Here is a 19,854-nt window from a genome sequence, read left to right as displayed (position 1 = left end):
ACAAGGAATTCCGAAGTACGAATCTGTAGAGTTCAGTGGAGCATACATGGAGTAGAAGAAGCGACATGGGAACGCGAAGATGCCCTAAAAGAGGAGTATCCCCATCTGTTTAGGAACCAGTCGAATCTTGAGGACGAGATCCATTTTAAGTGGGGTAGGTTGTAACACCCCGAAGAGTCACCAAAAATAAATCACGCGCTAGAGTGTTTCGTTCCAAAACTGTTCGTCGTCAAAGCCCGTTCAAACCCTAGCCCTAACCCGCTCCGTTTTTCCCCGCCATCCTGACGACCGACACCAAACTTGACCGCTGTCCCATCCTCTTTTCCTCGCACCAAGTGCGTCGCCTGCCCGTTGCCCTCGCGTGGCCGACCGGCCGTAGTGACCGCCGCGAATAGCGCCGGCACGAGTCCTCTCTCTCTCTCTTTTTCCCTCGCCTTCTCTTTTTCTCACTCCATTTCTTTTTCTCTATTTTCCCTCCCCTCTCTTTCCTTCTCCTCCTCTTTTCTATTTTCCTGCTATTTTCTTTTTCCTCTTCTTTTCCTTTTCCCTCCCTTTTCTTTTCTCCCCTTTTTCCTTTTTCCTTTTCCTTTCTTTTCTTTCTTCTCCCCCCCCTCCTCCCTTCTCTCTCTCCTTCCTTCCCCCTTGCCACGCGCCCGAGCGCCGCTCGGCCGCACGCCGGTCCTGCCCACGCCGCGCACGAGCCCTGCCCCGGCCTCCCTCCGTGACGCGCACGCGCAACGTGTGGCCGTGCGCCACGCCGTGCCGCCCGCCGCTCGCACCCCCGCCCCTGGCCCGCGCCTCGCCGCGTCGTGCGCGCACGCGCGCACCCTCCCCTGCGCGTGTCCGCACCGCCCGTCGCCTGCCGCGCCACCCGCCGCGCGCTGCTGCTGCCGTGCTCCGCACTGTGCCTCGCACTGCACCCATGTGCACCACACGCCGCTCGACGACGGCCGCAAGCGGTCGAACGCCATTAATGGCGCCCGCCGAGCTCGGCGACCGGCCACCGCACGGCCCCCTCCTCCCCACCGCCTCATTCCGCCTATAAATAGGCCCTCGCCCCGCTCACCCTTCCCCCACGGCCTCCACCGCCACCGCCCGCCACCTTCCTAGCCCCCAACGCCGCCACGCCGAGCCGCCTAGCGCCGCCGCCTCCTGCTCCCGTGGGCACGCCCCCTCGCTCCATCTCGGTCCAAGGTGAGGCCGGGGATGGAATCCCCTTGCCCCCCTCCCTCTTTTGCCCCTAACCCTGGCTGCCGCCGCGCCCTGGGCCACCGGAATCGGCCAGGCGCCGGACCTTCCCTCCCTCCTCTGTTCTCTGCCAATGGGAGGAAGAAGAAAGGGGAAACTTGCCCCTATGCCCTCCCCTTTCCCCTATTCCTTCAAGAGCCCTTCCACCCTTTACATTCTTTTGCAAAAGAAACCCTGTCCTTTCTGATAATCCGAAATACACCCTTCACCATACAAATCTAATATCAAATAAACCCTTGCACCTTTCTGTTATGACCCAAATGTTTCTGAAATTTATAACCAAGTCCCTTTCCGTTTCATAACCATTTACAAATGAGCCCCTGGACCCTTGTTTAGACCCTAACACCCCGTTAACTTATCATTTTATGTACCAAACGATCTCTGATCAACCCGAAACTTTACCACGCCCTTTCTACTATGGTTTCGACCATGCCATCAGGAAACCACCCAAAAATATCGTCCCTATCCCCATAACTAATCTGTTTTCGACTTGAACTCAACGATAAAAGCTTTTAGTTCGTTCGATTGATTGGGTGCCTGTTTGTTGCGTCGTAGGACACGGAGTGAACGAGGAAGGTCCCGACTGTGATCAAGCGAACGAGGACCAGTTCTGCGACCCCGAACCCGAGGGACAGTGCTTCGATCAGGACCTCCCGCAAGGATTTGATGATGGCAAGTTCAATCCCGCCCTTTGATGCATGTTTCTGTCCTAGTTTTTATGAACGCAACCCGTTGGCCTGTTTTATAAAAATGCATGGTTTTGCTTGAGAAAACATGGTAGGATAGCCACCCTTGTTTTGTGATAACCACCCCTTGTTTTGTGATGACTATTCCTTGACCACCTGTTTTATAAATAAAAACGTGTGTGTGTGTGGGAAGAGGTAAAATGTGGTTTTGAAAAGTGAGTTAGACGGGATGGATGGCATTTCTGTGTGAATTGCTGTTGGTGTGCTCGTACCTGTGTGGTTGAGCAAGGACGGGAGATATCCATCTTGTCACCCCTAAGGACCGAGTTGATGTGTCATCTCACCTAGCTTCCTGTCGTGCAAACCACTTGACCGTTGTATGGGCAACAGCTTAGCATAAATCCCACTAGTTAGTCTGATAGCCATCAGGAGAGCTGAGAGCAACGGGTGATCAAGGAGAAGGGATAAGCTCTGTGTGACTTATGCCCCGGTTAAACCTCGGAGATAGGTCGAATGGCCCCTTGATGGATCCCGTGGTGGCTAGTCAGGTCTAGCTAAGGTGGGTAATGGCTTTGTTGGGATCTGCAACGACACCAAGGTGATCGTGCTGTGGTACCCCACCTGTGGGTAAAGTTGCACACCTCTGCAGAGTTAAAATCTATTCGAATAGCCGTGCCCACGGTATTGGACAAGTTATGGTGTGGTCACATAACTAGTGTTTCCCTCTGGGAATGGTTGGACTGGTGTGGGTTGTTTGGAAAGTGTCCGGCAGTTGTGTCGTGTGCTACGGCGAACGGGGAGTCCGGTAGCAGCTTAAAACTTGGATCCTGTGTGGATCAACATCATGTGCTCCTTGGTACTTAAAAACTTGTTTTGAAACATGTTTTTAAATGAACCTTTACATATAACCGAGTTTTTCGCAAATGAACCCTAACCCTATCCTTGGATTGTCCTGTGCATTGATTTCTGTTATAACACCCACCCCCCCCCCCCGTGGGTGTGATTGGACTTGCTGAGTACGTTTGTACTCACCCCACTCTTACTTTTTACAGCAGAAGATCCAGACTACCTCCCCGAAGACGTCGAGTAGGGTTTCGTCCTGCACCCGGTCTTGCCTGTGGTTAAGGCCACCGCTGGAGTTCCGCATGGTGCAAGACTCTGATGACCCTCTTTTCGTAGCTAGTGTAGTAGTGTGGGTTCTAGTTATAATCCTCGCGATAGTGGCGCTTCACTGCCCATTACCGCGTAGAGTTGTACGGTGATGTACCATCTGATGTAATAAAAGTGTTATCAGCCTCCTGGGACTGATAAAGCATCACTTTTAAGCTTCCCTAATGGGGGACGCTTCACAGAACAGCAGAACTTGTTCTAAAAAAGTAGTCGAATACTTACCGGTTTTGGAGGATTTTGCGCAGAAAATAACTACGGGACGTAGGGAACTGCGTTCACGTCCAGCAGCACTTGCTTGACTCGGATGAGCGTGGCGTCGTCAGTCAACTCCTCTGCGCACATCTGAGAGGGATCTTCAGCGCCTATGTACTCGAAGCCTAGTGTATGGTGTTGTTGGATTGGCTGGATCCGGCGTTTGAAGAAGGAAAACATCACAGACGCTCCGGTCACTCCTATTTCTTTATGAGCTGCTGTGATGGCAAGCAACTCGTTGACTTGGTCCAGGTCTCCTCTGGAGAGTTCGGTGTTCCACTCTGGCCGCACGACAGGGGGTTTTCCGGATTTTTCAGGAAGCTGGGGGGCATGGTTTTCGATGTAGAACCAATGGTTCTTCCATCCAGGAATATTGGAGGGGAATTTGTAGGAAATGTACCTATCGCCGGCTTGTTGTCTGAGCTGGATGCCGGCACCCCCTACAGCGGATGGATTGTTGGAAGTGAGTTGTGGTTTTACTCGGAACAGAAATCGGAAAAGATCCCAGTGGGGTTCGATTCCAAGAAAAGCTTCGTAAAAGTGAATGAAGATAGCTATGTGGCAAATCGAATTCGGATTGAGGTGATGGAGCTCAAGTCCGTAGTAGTAAAGAAGGCCTCGGAAGAAAGAGCAAGTGGGGAGGGTCAAACCCCGTTCGGCAAAATGGTAAAATATTACAATTTCGTCCACATTTTCCATGGGAAAAGGTTCGCGAAAAGAGGGGCGCCAGTTGACAAGACTTTTTTCTTGAAGCAAACCCTCGGAAATAAGTTTCATGAGATCATTGTTGGAGCACTTACTGTGAGTTCATTCCTTCCCCAGATGGCGGCTGCGACTCCTTCCTCTTCCTATCCTTCTCGTTGGATCTCTTGGCGCCATTTCTAGATCCGCTCGCCTCGAGTGGCTCGGGGGCTGCGGAGAAAGGTGCGGAGAGATTTGGCTAGATTGGGGTTTTTTCAAGGGGGTGAAGGCGGAGTGCGGCTCTGATTGGGGGATTCGAAAATTTCTTAGCAGATTGCAGATCGGAAGCACGGATTTTACCTGGCGTTACCGCGGGGTTAAATAACCAGCGGCCGGGTACAGGTTTACTATTTCGAAGTTGAAGAGTCGTTTCAGAAGTTGAGGGGTCGTTTGATGGATTGTTTAGATAAAATATTCGATTAATCATTTTTTCAGGGTTCATTGTCCCGAAAAAAGAGGTTTTTCGAATTCCAGATCTAACTTCCATCATTCATACCATCATACCAGTTATTTATCATGGGAACATTTTTTCACTGTATGCTACGACCTTTGGATCCTTATTTCCAAACCTGAGAGATTTGGATTCAAGGCTCGGGGGCTGCGGGATACGTGGCATCGACTACTTATTTTTTTGAATTTATTTGAAAAGTAAGTAAGGAGGATTCAAGACTAATGTGACCCTCAGCCTGATTCTCCGATTCAACCTAAGGCTCGGAGGCTACTCTATATGGAATGCGATTTTTCAATCGCACACCATACCAAAAAAGTAATTCGGGGCATGAGCACCTCATAGCTTCGATGCAGCCAAGAAAGTACTCGAAGAAGAACTTGAAAACGGAGCTTTAAAAGAAGCCGAAGACTACTTTGAAAGTACTCGAGAAGTCTGCAGTACTTAGCTACGAAGAGCTCGGGGCTTGTCAGATCTGGGGCTACGGGACTGTGTATATAACGTAGTTCAAACAGGATTAAGAGATAAGGCTTGTCTTATCTCTTATTTATATTGGTCTCTACTCGTATGAGGGTAGGACTAGTCGGTACAGAAGGAAACTACTTGAGTTGTACTCGAGTATAATTCCTTAGCTAGTATTGGACCAGAATTCATCTAACCCTGCCCTCCCGGATATATAAGGGCGGCAGGGACCCCTTCAAAACAGAACATCAACACCCAAAGCAATACAAACCACCATACAGGACGTAGAGTATTACGCACCTCGCGGTCCGAACCTGTCTAAATCTTGTGTTCTAACGCACTCGAGTTCCTAATCTCGGCGTCACCTCATCTAAACTAACCACCTTGGGTATACCCCTCGGTGGGCAGCCGGTAAAATACCGACAGTAGCTTTTCAAATTTTGCTTGAGATCTCCCCATTCATTAATTATTTATTAATCAGAGTGCTCTCTTTGTGCTAGCTGCGGCTACAGAGAGCCAGCAAGCAAAAGCGACAACGCATATTTTACATGTTTCCCTTCCATGATCCATCAGCCTGCTAGGAATTGCTCTCGGGTGTCTAACTGTATATCTCCCTCTTCACTCTTCCATGGATGATGTCTGTAACGACTCGGCTTATTTTATTTTAGAAAAAAAATATTTTAATACTTTGCCACCCTTAACTCACTAGATAAGTGTCATTCCTAAGAGTGCCTAATTCTTACATGCTCGTTTTTCAACTTTTAGCAACAACTTATTTAAAAAACTTTGAAAGAACAACGCATTTTTTTCCTCAAAAAGAAAAGAAGAACGGCTTAGGGCGTTTATTTTAGGTCTGTAGTGTATCGAAGGTGGGGGGCATCTGGGCAAGAATACAGCCCGACAAGAAGTACGCAGACGACCATGGCCCATCCGTGTATGACTGGTGCGGGTCTATAGTTTTGTGGCTCCGCCGGCTCCATCCATACGCCGTGCAAAAGAGTTCCGCCTCTCCCAACCGGGACGGCATTTGGTGCGGGTGGAGCAGGAGGCGCACCAAACAGCCCTTACTATTACCGCTGGGCTCACACAAGTCGGCATCTTCCTCTTTTTTTCCTATTGAAATTAAATGGCTGAGTGATTAGAAGAATATTTGGACATCAAGTGAACCACTAAACTAGTTTAGAGGATTTGCAAACTAACTGATCAGAGATCTAGATGACACCTTTGAGTAAGGTTAGAGACCTCTTATATATAATTAATAATGTTTTCAGTCTCTGTTTCACTGGAGAGGAATGTAATTTGACATTGTTTTTGTTGTCGTTGTTGTTGTAAGCGTTAATTACTTCTTTTGATCTGTGCGCACGGAGGTATGGACAAATATATAGTAAAGTGAAACCAAGGGATCAGTAACCAGGAGAGGAACGCTATTGATGTTCTGGCTATCCACACCATGCGCATGCATATAATTAGGCTATCTTGCTATTCTCCGATCACAATATCTATTACTAATAAGGTTATCTCCCATGATATGATTGAGATAGTGCAAGTGCACTAGCTCTTGAACAAGAGATTGCACGCTTCCTCTTCTTATTATCTTCTGTCTTCCGTGTAAGTAAAATGGTAAGTTAATCTTTTATAAACTATCTAAGGTGTTATTATTGGAGGAGGCCTTAATAACTGTTCGCTGCTCTTTCATGTTTTTTTTTTCCTCACCTTTGCATTTACTAGCACCTGCTTCAATCGATCCTTATCCACTATACTGTACTTATCTGGCAGGTACCACTAGCTCTTAGCTTGATCATCAGTTAGATCTCAGGAAGTTCTTATATCCTCCTCATAATGTGAATCTACTAGATTACAAGTGTTATGATTCAGAGCAATAATTAGTTAGCAGATAAGTTATGATCGAACTGAAGCAAAGTTGACATGAGCGCGCGCTACTAGTACAGAAGCCGGCGATCCTGACGGTGCCCGGAGGGCTAAGCGTGGCGTGCAGCACGGCCAAGGCTGTCGAGCGGGATTCATCTCCATTTTTTGTTAAAAAAATGGATTTATCTCCATCAGTTGTATCACTGTAGAAGGTTTTATGAATCTTAGAGGTGATTTGGAGGTCGTTTTAGTTAAGAAAAGAGGGGTGAAAAATCACAAATTACTATTAACTGACAGAGTTGCCGGTAGGACGAAAGAAGGGATAGAAATTAAAAATAGAGTCAAATAAGGAAGATTCAATTTTTGAGGGTCATAAAAGGAAGTGGTATTATTTCTAGGACCATAGAGGGAATTTACTCATAAAAAAGATTTTTTACAATTATTAGAGTATAATATCAGTATAACGACGAGTTTGACTCCAAAACAAAAGTTGAGGAATCAATTTAAAAGTCGAGGGACGAAAATATCTATTTTGCCATATATATTCTAGCCTACACAATTTTAATCAAACAAATAACATGAACACGTTGCGATTTTTTTTCAAAATTGTATACATAAAAAACATGAATCCTAGCATGTTTTCAAATGAAGGAAACTTTATTTCGAAATTAAATAACACTCCGGCCTCTACACACAACACTTTATTAAGATGATGAACCCAATCCTTACGATGGGTAAGAAAAATTATAAAAAATGAATAAGACAAATAAAGCAGTTCCCTGTGCATCGATCTGTTCCAAGGAGCTCGGAGAAGACAACCAAACAAATAAGAAAACATCCGATTCTTGATGGACTTGCTCTTGGAGAAGAGCCGATGGAGGAGATGCACGGCTGTACCTGATCGAGTTGCTTGCTCGTGTGCTGCCGCTCGGCTCGGCCGTCTGCTCAAATGGACGTGTCACCTCTCGTGGAGCCAAAGCTTGGCTTGCGCGCCAATCTGCAGCTGCTGCTCACGTGCCGTGCATTGATGGGCCACTCCAGCCTTTTCTCTTAGCAGGACCTTAGACCATACAAAACTGACGTTGCCAGGTAAAGCAAAAGAAAAAAAGTAGATTCCCTTCCTTCCTAGTAGTAGCTCAAAACCATCCTTTTCTTAATTAAGGAAAATTCCAACCTTAAACATTCACAAAAGGGAATGTCTGCGACCAAACCAAACGTTACAAGAGTTGTTACAAGAGTTTCTAGACTCTAAACCTCAAATGAAGAATTTCACAAAAGCAAAAAAAAACTATAAAATAAAGAAAGAAAGCTAGAAGAATCTTCTTAATTCCCGCTTCCACCTTGCAATGCCTTCACGCAGTACCAATTCATCACATCTCTCATCTGCTTAGAAACTTGATGTCTAGATCGTCCGTTGCTTGTTATATCTTTTCACTTAAATCTCCACCTAGCGCATGGGTGTGAGGAAATATTGACATTGCCTCCAGGAAGGGAGTGGCACCACGAGGTGTAACCAATGTCAATGCCAGCGTAATGCCGGATCAAAATTCTCCAAAGGGTTTCCCATAGCACCCAGCGCCAATATGGATACGTAGATAGCGCATCAGCAAAGTCTCCAACGAGAAAGCGGTGTAAAAAACGTTGCCATTGCCGACCGGCGCGAGGCCGGGTTGGAATTTCTCCCTGCGCTCCCCCGTAGCCACCTCTGCCTCCTGCACTATGCGCCGCCGGCTCGAGTGCCCACTAGGAGCACCTCCACTAGCCGAACGAGCCTTGCCGCTGCTGCTCCCCATCCCGCCATCGCGCCAGCTCCTCGGGCGAGGTCGGCTCCAACCTTACCGGCCTGGATCCGATGCCGCCTCCCTGGGCAAGGGCGCATGCCGTCACTTCCTAGTGGTCGCACGGCCGTCCGGTGCTGGGAGGGGAACGACGGCGGGGACGCGTGACGAGGAGCCGGGGTAGCGCGACGAGGTGCAAGGGGGGCGGTGGTGGTGGGAGGGAGCCGCGGTGTAGATGCGGTCGAGGGTGGGGTTGGGGATGACCTGCCTGGTGACGATGTCGATGGGGCTGCTGCTTCTCTTGCCTGCACAGCTATACCCGAGGCTCAGCTTCCCCGTTGGTGTTGGGGACGCGCGACGAGAAGAGGGAGCGGCGGCAGCTGCTCGACGCCGAGATCCACCTAAGCCGGGGGAGGAGAGGCAGAAGGAGCCCCGCCGCCACCATCCTAGCACCCGCACGGACTTCCGACGGCCACTCCGGCAGCGACGAGGTCCCGGTGAGGGTGCGAGGGGCGGCGGTGGCGGGATCTGGACCCGCCCAAGTTGCCCCTTGGGGACGATGCGGGGGGCAGGCGAGGAGTCGCCCCGACCGAAAAGTAAGGCCGCTCAAAACCATCCTACGATCCTAGGAAGCTTTTCGTCACGAGTGCAAAAACGGAGCATGGGGTTTCCTAGTAGTGGCGGGGGTAGGAAAATTGGAAAAGATACACAATGCTCTTTGTGCAGAAGTCCAAGCCTGCTTAGCAGCTATCACAGCAGCAACAAATCACGGCATGATACGAGTTCAGCTTGAATCAGACTCCAAGATGTTGGTTAAGGCCCTCAATTTGACCTATTATGATCAGTCTCCGGGAGGTGTTCTATTTAGAGAAGCTAAATTTCTAATCTCCATACAATTTACCTGTGTTGAGGTAAATTATGTTCCGCGTTCCTGTAATGGTCGTGCGTATGCTTTAGCTCGTTTGGGTATATCTTAGGATCTGGATCAAACCTGTATATGGGCAGATCCCCTTCTAGAGTTTGTAAAGATTTGATAGTTTATGATATCGGTGAATCATCTGTGGTATAATAAAGATGCGAGTTTTTTGCTTAAAAAAAAAGAAAGCGCGAGGAATGGCCGCCCATGTATTTTGGCAAGTTTTGACCGAAGTGCTTGAGTTGTTTGCCATGGATTTAAGGATCTAAATAAATGGCTTTCCGATTTCAATATTCTAATGTTCAAACTAGTATAAACAGAAGAAAAAGAAGATGTGGTGTCCTGTTATAACTTGTAGGCTGCATGGGTTGTTGTATGACTAGCTAGTAGAAATGCACTCCCAGTATATTATCAAAGAGCATTTCCAAGAGATTTTTTATATCTTTAGAAATAGAGATTTGGGTTAAAAATTATCCTCTAACAGTGTTTTCAATTGGATATCTAAATATAAACCTCCTCTTTCCGGATTTCTCGCTAGTCAAAGATGGAGAGCGAGAAATGCTCTCTAGACTACCTACAAGATATAGAAAAGCTGTTGGAGAGTACAAAGATATAAAAAATAATTTTTACTCAAATAACTCCCTAAATGATGATTCGGAGAGTAGATTTTAGAAAGGTTCTTGAAGATGCTCTGAGCTGTTGGAGAGTACAGTCTTTTTTTGTTTTTTTTGCAAAACGCAGGTCGTCTCAATTGCTTGTCATATATACTAGTGTCTCATCATCCACAACTACGGTGATGTTGTGTGTATATCACAATGCAAGGTACACTTTGGGAGATTCAATAACCTGTGCAGCTACACTTGGTCTTGGTCTTGGTCTTGGCATCTTTTTTTTTGTTTGCATCTTTTTTTTCTCTCAAGTAGGATGTACGTGAAAATAAGCCCAACTGCATACATTGCGTGCTGTGGGCTGACAAGTTTTCTAGCTAGTACGACGACTCCAGGCCGGGCTTGCATTGGGCCGGGTACATACCGATCGAATGCATGCTGCTTTTATTTATTTATATATGAGATGCGATGCGGTGCATGAGTAGGCGGCGGAAGACACGGGCGGATCGGAGGGGACAGCCGATCCATCCCCCTCCTGCCCGCCGCTTTCGTCTCCTGCCCGCTCCTCTCTCTCTCTCTCTCTCTCTCTCTCTCTCGCTAGCAATTACGGAGCACTCCCCATCGATCGATTCTTCTCCTCCTCCTCCAGCTCCGGCGGCCACCGCCCGCCCGTCGACGACGACGATCAATATAATGCAGCAGCAGCAGCAGACCACCACGACGACGACGACGCAACTCCAAACAACAACGCCAAGGCGGATGAGGCAGCAGGAGGAGGCGGCCGCCAAGGCCACCGAGGACAGCCGCCGCTTCCTCTTCGACGCCGGCAAGCCGCCTCCCTTCCGCATCGGCGACGTCCGCGCCGCCGTGCCGCCTCACTGCTGGCGCAAGAGCCCCCTGCGCTCGCTGTCCTACGTGGCGCGGGACGTGGCCGTGGTGGCGGTGCTGGCCATGGCGGCGGCGGCGCTCGACAGCTGGGCGCTCTGGCCGATCTACTGGGCGGCGCAGGGGACAATGTTCTGGGCGCTCTTCGTCCTCGGACACGACTGGTTGGTTTTTCTTGCTTGCTTGCTTTCTCGATCTAAATCGTGGAATTGTATATATAAATATGTATCCATGCATGCATGCAGTGGTCACGGGAGCTTCTCTGACAGCGCGACTCTCAACAGCGCGGTGGGGCATCTCCTCCACTCCTTCATCCTCGTCCCCTACCATGGATGGTACGCAGGCTCTATCTTCCATCCATCTTTCATTCTAGGAACGCGGTAGCATAGGCATCAAGCATGAAAAGTAGACAAAAGGAAAGGTACCACACATGAATGCATGCTGCTGCCATCTTTATTTTGTTCTTCTCAAAGAGATTCGACCCGTGTCGTTGATAGATAGATAGATATATGCGTGCATGGTCCAGTTTGTGTTTTTAAAAAAAAAAAGAAAAAAGAGAAGAAGATATTTTGAAATCTTGGTTCTATTACACAGAGAATCTCTGTTTGTTGGCTGATGCAGCATGTGTGTAAAGCAGCAGCAAAGCAAGCAGCATCTAGGTAGCTGCTGTAAAGCTCCCATCCAGTAGCCGTTTCAAAAGGAAGCATATATATAATAGCTCCAGTTGACAACAATGTCCAATATTTGTCTACTGCTGCTGCTGCTGATCCTGCAAATTAGAGCCACACCACTACACTGCACAGCATCAAAGAAAAAGAAAGAAAGATTGATTCTGACTGGTTGGTGGCATGCATGCATGCAGGAGGATCAGCCACAGAACGCACCATCAGAACCACGGCCACATTGAAAGGGACGAGTCATGGCACCCGGTCAGTCATCATCTCTTTTTTTTTTTCTTTCTTTTTCCTTCAATCCATTTTGTTACTGCTACTCTGTTGTGGCCGGGAATCGATGAGATACACCTACATGAACACTACTGATAGTAAACACACACAGTAATCTATCTATCCCAGCAGCAGCATATATGTAATTAGGTTGGGCCGAGATCCGTCCTTGCTGTGGTGTCATGATCTACCGTCCTTTTGCTTTTCTTCTTGGGGCGATCGACCAGTTTTCAGGCTGTAGATCTAGCTATATACGGAGGCAGGCACATGGCCTTGCAGGTTGAGTCTTTTAATCACCAGTACAAGCAAAGCAAGGCTTATTAGCAAGCATATCAGGCAGGCAGGCAGAGATTAATTATATTGGTGTGCAGTGGTCCATGACCAGCTGCCACAAATCTGCTTGCAGTCGGTAGCTAGATCTATGCCTGCCTGCCTGCTGTAACCCATCACGTGAACCAGTTGCATGCTGCCAAATGAATCAACCAGCCATTATTCTTACTTGCTCGTCATAGAATATATATGCTTTTGGGATCTTATATATTCAGAATCGCAATGCTTATTGATGAATTTGAATAATTATTGATGCTAATAACTAATAATATATTTGAATTTGAATACTTATTGATGCTAATAATGTTTGATCATTTAATTGATTAATTAATTATATATATATATACACTGTCATGAGCTGGGCCTGCATTCAGATCACGGAGAAGCTGTACCGGCAGCTTGAACCACGCACCAAGAAGCTACGGTTCACCGTCCCGTTCCCGCTCCTGGCATTCCCCGTCTACCTCGTATGTTGCTATCTGTCTTTCTGCCTGTCTGAATACAACACAAGTTAACTGAAACCCAATGCAAACAAATGTATATATGCAGTGGTACAGGAGCCCTGGCAAGAACGGATCTCACTTTCTTCCCAGCAGCGACCTGTTCAGCCCCAAGGAGCGGGCTGATGTAATGCTCTCAACCACCTGCTGGTGCATCATGCTCGCCTCGCTGCTCGCCATGGCGTGCGCCTTCGGACCAGCCCAGGTGATCAAGCTGTACGGCGTCCCATACCTTGTAAGCAACCAGCTGAATTCTGAACGAAGCAACTCTTTATTCCTAGCAAGTACTGTACCAGCATACTGGTCCGTTGAATCGATCAGCAGGCAGGCAACCAAGCAAAATAACTAATGCAATGCATCATGCAGGTGTTTGTGATGTGGCTTGACCTGGTGACCTACCTGCACCACCATGGCAGCCACGAGCGCCTCCCCTGGTACCGCGGCGAGGAGTGGAGCTACCTGCGCGGGGGGCTCACCACCGTGGACAGGGACTACGGCTGGATCAACAAGATCCACCACGACATCGGCACCCATGTCATCCACCACCTCTTCCCCCAGATCCCGCACTACCATCTCGTCGAAGCCGTATGTGATCTTCTGATGAATTACATTACTCAATTTTGCTGCTTCTTTCTTCCGCTTAAAAGTTGGAAAACTTAACAGACCGAGGCAGCGAGGCCGGTGCTGGGCAGATACTACCGGGAGCCACAGAAGTCAGCAGGGCCGCTGCCGCTTCACCTCTTTGGCGTGCTCCTGAGGAGCCTCAGAGTGGACCACTTTGTCAGCGACCACGGGGATGTCGTCTACTACCAAACTGACCACACCTTGAACACCCAAGACCAGAAGCAAAAGTAGCCTGTCGTGATTCTGCAGGTGGAAACGACCAAGGAAATCCTGATAGATGAATGATAGCTAGCATAGAAAAGTAGAACAAATAATTTAAGCAAGCTAAGCATATTGATATACAATACAAATATATTTGCGGATTGATTGAGAGCTTGCTAGATCTCTGTATCATTTGTTCCGAACCGAACTATATATATTTTTGGCTGGGTGCTCATCTGTCTGGTTCGGGTCATTTCTTTAATTAATTTGTTTCTATTTGTTTTTGCTCCTTTTTTTTTACCTTCATTTGATTTGCTAGTAAACAGCCACTTTTCAAGTAAAAAGAGAACTCCTTCACATGAAAAAAGATGACTCTCGTCACACACAAGCAGTAGCCAAGCACGCTGGTTTTTCTTTTCTTCATCATACTTTAGTTCGATGGGAGCCATGGAGGTATCATCCTCATCCTTCCTTCCTTCCTTCCTTCCTTCTTACAACAATCACTAGCTATATATACATGCCGCCTGATTCAGTTTTAGCCATAGGCATCGGCATCACCTACCTAGACTGCTCTCTTTGCTTATTCAGCGACCAATTAATGATGGCGTCATGCTATACTATCAATACCGCTATATATACTAGTAGTATTTACTATGACGGCCGCCAATACTTTACAGCTACCAATAATGCAAATAAACCATCCCTATACATACACATCATCATCATCATCCATCTAGGATGATTCTTGAGGGAAGTAGACCTCCAAAACCTTCATCTTTCACAACCGCGTCCTCGCACGCGACCAGTCTCAGAGTAGACCCGCTCACATCCTTACACTTGACCTTCAGCTGCTCAAGGCTCCTGGCAAACACCTGCTCCACCCATGTCCGCACAGGCCGCTTCTCCTCTGAATCTGATGCCCATGCTGCTGCCAATATTTGCTCCATGGCCCCAACATCTATCTCTAACCTGCACCCAGAACCCACGGCACTCCTCATGGTATTGATAAACTCCTCAAACAATTCCTCGCAGAGTTTGCCAAAGTCAATCGGCTTGAAGCGGATTGACTCATCAACTGAACGCAACAGGTTGTCAACAGATCCATCTGGATTGCCAGACGAGTACTCATGGCTGCTGTCGTCATCACCATCATGGGCTTCGGCCTCGTCGACAGGGAGGTTCAAGTCAAATGGAACGCTTGATGTTCTATGCAGTCGCTTACATGTGCTCGGCGGTTCTTCTAGATTTCCTTCACCATCATCAGATATGTTGAGCTTCCTCTTACTGAAAGAATTGGAGTACAGAGATGCTTGAATGTTGCTCAAGGAGTGCCTGGAGGAAACTACCACTTTACCTCCAGGGCCTTCACCGATGTTCGCTGTGCCTGGCTCAACCATGATCTTCAGTCGATGTCCACGAGCTGCCAGAACCTTTTCTTCCGAGAAAGCATGGCCCTCTTCCATTCCAAAAGAGCCATCTTTGCATCCTTGGATCATTCTTGTAGACAAAACTACAACCGAGTCATTAAGATCAGCCACCCTCCCCCCATGCAAGTCTTTGTACCTGCCAGTCTCAATGGCATGAGTCAGGCTCTCCTGAACAAGGCAGTCAGCTTTGTCGATATTATCAAGGAATATAACTGATCGTGGCTTCTTTCTTAGCTCCTCAAAAATACAGTCTGTGGCACGCTTTGCTCTGAAATTGGAGTTGCCCCAGTCCTGGAGGCTAAGGTCCAGATAAATCAGGTTATCTGAGCTACCGTGCACCAGCTCTGCAAGTGCCAAACCAACTCTCCGTTTGGCAATGCTGTCAGGGCCGTGAAAACTAAACCATATGTCATTCTTCACGTTTGCACCACGGCGCCTCTCCATCGATCGGCACCGCACGATGGATGCAGCAATAGCACTCAAGGCTTCCTCCTGCCTCCCAACTGCCTTAAACAAGCGTTCCATGAGTAGCTTGTAATTGCTCAAATCAAAACTTTGTGCTGTAAGGGGTGAAGGTCTCTGCCATTGGCCAAAGGCAGAAGTGCCTCCCGAAACTGCTGAATGCAGAGCACTAGGTGATGTTTGACCCCAGTTTGAGGAGCTCCTGGAGCAAGCGTAAGGCTGTACAGAGAACTGGGGAGGCTTTATATTCAAATCATTAACTTGCTTGGGCATCAGCTGTATTGACCCATCGGCATCCTCTACATGTTTACCCAGGGCATTACTTGAATCCTTGGAAGAAGATCCACGAGGGGTGCCCAAAACCAAATCAGTGGCCACAGGTGCAGAAGATGATGGTGACGCGTGATCTTCACGGTTGTCACAATTGGATGAAATGCTATGTTGGGACTGCACAGCCCTATCATTAAGGGGTTCATCACTCTTTGATTGCCTGACTTGAAGGTTCAATACAAGGTCTGCACTCCTTTGGTTGGAAATAGATGGCGATGAAATACTCTTTGCAGTTGTGTTGGTATGCGAAACAGACACCGCTGAAGGTCTAATAAGCTCCCTTTGAAGTACAACTGCCTCTGAACCTTGGCTTGGATCTGGTCCTCTTTCCCTGTCAGCTGGAACACTTATGTAATGTGGAAACAGCTGGTGATGATCTCTGTTGATCCTCTGGCAACCTTTGTGAAGCCGCAGGCAGTACTCATTCCACTTCTTCTGCAGATTCAGTATTTTTGTATTCAATACCATCTGATCATCTCTAACCTGCACTGAAGAAAAACTGTACATCTTTTATACCAATCATATCCAAAACTATTCATCTATCAGCATGCTGTACAAGTTGCATTCACTACATAACTTCAAAATTTTAGAAGATAGAAGTAGGCTCACACCTTGACTGCATCAAACCCACCGTTGGGACTCGTCATGCTGCCATTCTGCAGCAGAGAAGGTAGATCTTCCTGGTGAGCTTCAGCTGTAATGCCACTTCCTCTAATGATAGTTGCAACTTCTTGCTCATATCTGTCGTTGCACTGTTGACACCGCAGGGCCTGAGGGCATGAATTTGCTGCGAGACTATTTGCTTCATAGGTATCGCACATAAAACCTCCAAAAGGAACAAACGACTCCATCATGCTGCAAATTACAAGTTTGAAACTGTTAGATCCTGCTGATGCTATTGAGCATATCTTAAAACTCCTAAACAGTAGCCATCTGGTGGATGTCACTTTGTAACGAACAGCACATGTTATCAGTCGTGGTTAACTTCTAGCACAAGAGATGGAAATACCATACAAGACTCAAGCTGTCAATTACCCAAATTTTCTTACAAAAATAAGGAGAAGATATCCAAATTCAAGCTATATTTAGCTGTGGACATTCCTACATCAGGATGGTCATCAGACGCACTAACTATGGTTCAAGCCAAATAATTTTTTATTCAGGACACTGTTTCATTTACATATATTGTCAAAATTATCCAGGTACAAAGCATGGCTAGTAGTTTGGAATCACAAAAGCCTCAACGAAAAAACAGAGCAAATGGAGTTCATAATAGAAGCTTCAGCCAAGTGCTCCAATTCTGATCTCTTCAGCTACTTAGTAACATATGCAGTTATGGTATGGATTAAAAAAGATAACTATTGTACAGTTGCTACGCACACCTGAACCCAAGTCCTGACTTCCGACTATGTGCACTAGAGCTTTAGACTGGAAACGTGCTCCAGTGGTAGTTTTTCCCTTTCTACTTGGCCACAAAACTTTATTTCTTCCAGTGCACGACCTCATTCATTTTTTTTGTTCTCTTTTTATTTCTTTATTTTCCTTGATGCTATATATTGGCAATGAAACCTCTAGTTCAGGCAATGCATATGCAGTAAAAAAATAATCAAATGAATCTGAGAACATGGAACTAAAAGCAAAGGTTGGAAATTAGCAAACTCATCGTAAAGTAACAAACAAGCTATGGAATCAATAAAGAATACAGTTAGCAGCATCAGCAGAGCATCCAAAACAACGTGTAATGGAAAGTAAACATCAGTCTGTCGTAATAGTAATAGCTGGATCATGTATCCAGAAGACAGAGTGAAAATAGAGTGCAACTTGGAGCTAAAGTCATAACAATTACATGTATAGTATAAGTAAAAAACATCTCTGTTTCTCAAGGGACTGATATTATGTGTTTTCTTAAACAAAATAAAAGGGGGGCAACGGGCATGTTTACTTGATTACTAAAGCAAGCATGTCAGGACTCCAGATCAAAATTTTTTTAAAAAAGAAGTCTGCATCTTGGAATGAGTAAAACCGATAAAAAGGACAGGACAGACATAGGAAGAAAAACATTCTAGTCGCGGAGTAGCATATTTAAAGAGTGTATTGACCAAAATGCTCCACTACTAATTGCAGTGGTATTACATGACTCGGGATATGAGACATGTCCGGGAAACAGCCATGCTACAAAGGGCAAACACACAAGGGAACTCATACTCCCCAAACATTAAACTAACCATCATAGTACTTGTGGTGATAACAAATTAACAAGACATAAAAGAAACATCTTGCTTGCGATAAACTAGGCAGTGACAGCAATGAGCGGAGCGCACATGTATGGTATGCATAATAATAATAAAAAGGGGGAACAAGTGGTGCGAGCCGAGATGGATAGAAGAGACCTGCTTGTTGTTGCAGGCTTGGGCAAGGCAGTGGCAGTGGTGGCGGGAGGCATGGCTCCGGCTGCTGCAGGGCCGGCGTCGCGCCTGACGGTGACTGGCAGCAGCTGGAGCTCCCAGTCCTTGTCGACGAGCGGGAACTTGGAGAGGAAGGCGAGGTAGGTCTCGTAGGTGGCCGACCAGCCCATGACCCAGAGTGTTTGCCCCGCTCTGTGCGTCTCGAGCAGGCGGGTGACCTCGGAAACGACCTGGCGGCCCCTCTCCTGCAGCTGCAGGTCGGGCTCGTCGGGGACGAGGTCCTTGAGGTCACCGATGCTTAAGATGAGGCCGGAATTGGGTGCCGGAACGGCGAGGTCCGTTTGGTTGACGGAGGTGGGGCCGACGGGGAGGATGCGGTAGGGCGAGGTCCTGGCGAAGTCTTGGGCGGCGGATGCGGCCCCGACGCCGACGAGCATGGGGTTGCGTCCGCGGGAGAGGATCTCGGTGATGCGGTGGTGGTTGTTCTCCCCTGGGGCGGCGCCTGCGAGGGCAGGGGCGGGCGAGGGGACCTGGGCGTCGTCTGCGGAAGCGAAGCTGCAGAGGAAGAGCGGCGGCGGGCGGGCGCGCGCGGGGAGGCGGCCGAGCAGCGGGACGGGCGGCGTGGGGCGGAGGATGGCGAGCTTGATGTCGGCGCTCCGGAATCCGGCGTCGGCGAAGACGCGGCTGACGAGGGGGTCGTCGAGGATGGCGAGGACGAGGTGGGAGAGGTCGACCTTGACGGCGTTGGGGGTTGTTGGGGCCTGGTGGTAGAAGTGGAAAGTGTCCGGGTTGCGGCGCTGGTTGGCCTGGGAGCGCTTGATGGCGGCCATGAGGGAGTTGGCGACGGGGGGCTCGGAGGCGGGATCATTTTGATTTGGGGAGGGGGGGGCGGAGGGGAGGCGGTCGAGGGAGACGGCGAAGCAGAGCTCGAGCGCCTTGAGCTGGAGGCGCGGGGAGTAGGCGGCGCTGCGGGCCCGGGCGAGGGCGTCGCGGAGCAGCGGCGCGGCGGTGGGGGCGAGGAGGGAGGAGATGAGGTGGAGGGAGGTGGTCTGGGCGTGGGCTCTGCGGCGCGCGGAGGCGACGGCGGCGTCGAGGGCGGCGACGGCGGCGGGGGAGAGGCACTGGCGCGCGGCGGGCAGCGGCGTCGGCATGGCTGGGCCGGGTTGGGATTAGATTTGACCGGGCATGGAAAAGCGGGAGGAGTGAAATGGGAAAGAATAATTCAATTGGAGGGCTGCCTGCCTGACTCTCTCTCTCTCTTATAAATACATACTCTATATATATATATATAAAATATATTCTCTTCTTTTTTTCTGCTGATCTTTCTTTCCTTCTCTATCTCCTCTCAGTGTTCTTGTCTTGTCTGAGGGTGAGTCTAAAATTTGAGGTGTCACATCAAAAAATCTTATCATTTAAAAGTATTAAATAAAATTTAATTATAAAACTAATTGCAGAATCACAGGGCTAATTCGCGAGACGAATCTAATGAGGTATATTAGTTCATGATTAGCAGATAATTACTGTAGCATCACTGTGGCAAATTATGGATTAATTAGGCTCATTAAATT

The 19,854-nt window shown here is 48.1% G+C and overlaps 2 protein-coding genes across 2 annotated transcripts; one reads left to right on the top strand and one right to left on the bottom strand.

Annotated features, from left to right (window-relative positions):
* The first annotated feature begins 10,652 nt into the window (after positions 1 to 10,652).
* LOC112893600 (fatty acid desaturase DES3-like) lies at positions 10,653 to 13,915 on the top strand. The gene is made up of 7 exons (XM_025961017.1): positions 10,653 to 11,227; positions 11,309 to 11,398; positions 11,926 to 11,992; positions 12,712 to 12,804; positions 12,887 to 13,072; positions 13,204 to 13,422; positions 13,501 to 13,915. The coding sequence occupies exons 1-7, from the start codon at positions 10,656 to 10,658 to the stop codon at positions 13,690 to 13,692; spliced, it is 1,419 nt and encodes a 472-aa protein (XP_025816802.1). The 5' UTR covers positions 10,653 to 10,655; the 3' UTR covers positions 13,693 to 13,915.
* Positions 13,916 to 14,054: 139 nt separating this feature from the next.
* Positions 14,055 to 19,526, bottom strand: LOC112893594 (protein DWARF 53). Its single transcript, XM_025961009.1, has 3 exons — positions 18,272 to 19,526; positions 16,493 to 16,736; positions 14,055 to 16,364 (listed from the first exon to the last, which is right to left on the bottom strand). The coding sequence occupies exons 1-3, from the start codon at positions 19,435 to 19,437 to the stop codon at positions 14,388 to 14,390; spliced, it is 3,387 nt and encodes a 1,128-aa protein (XP_025816794.1). The 5' UTR covers positions 19,438 to 19,526; the 3' UTR covers positions 14,055 to 14,387.
* Between the last annotated feature and the right edge of the window lie 328 nt (positions 19,527 to 19,854).

This window comes from Panicum hallii, chromosome 5, assembly GCF_002211085.1.
Source record: "Panicum hallii strain FIL2 chromosome 5, PHallii_v3.1, whole genome shotgun sequence".
Lineage (NCBI taxonomy): Eukaryota > Viridiplantae > Streptophyta > Magnoliopsida > Poales > Poaceae > Panicum > Panicum hallii.
Note: the sequence above shows the minus strand (reverse complement) of the source record. Positions and strands in the feature narration are given on the sequence as shown.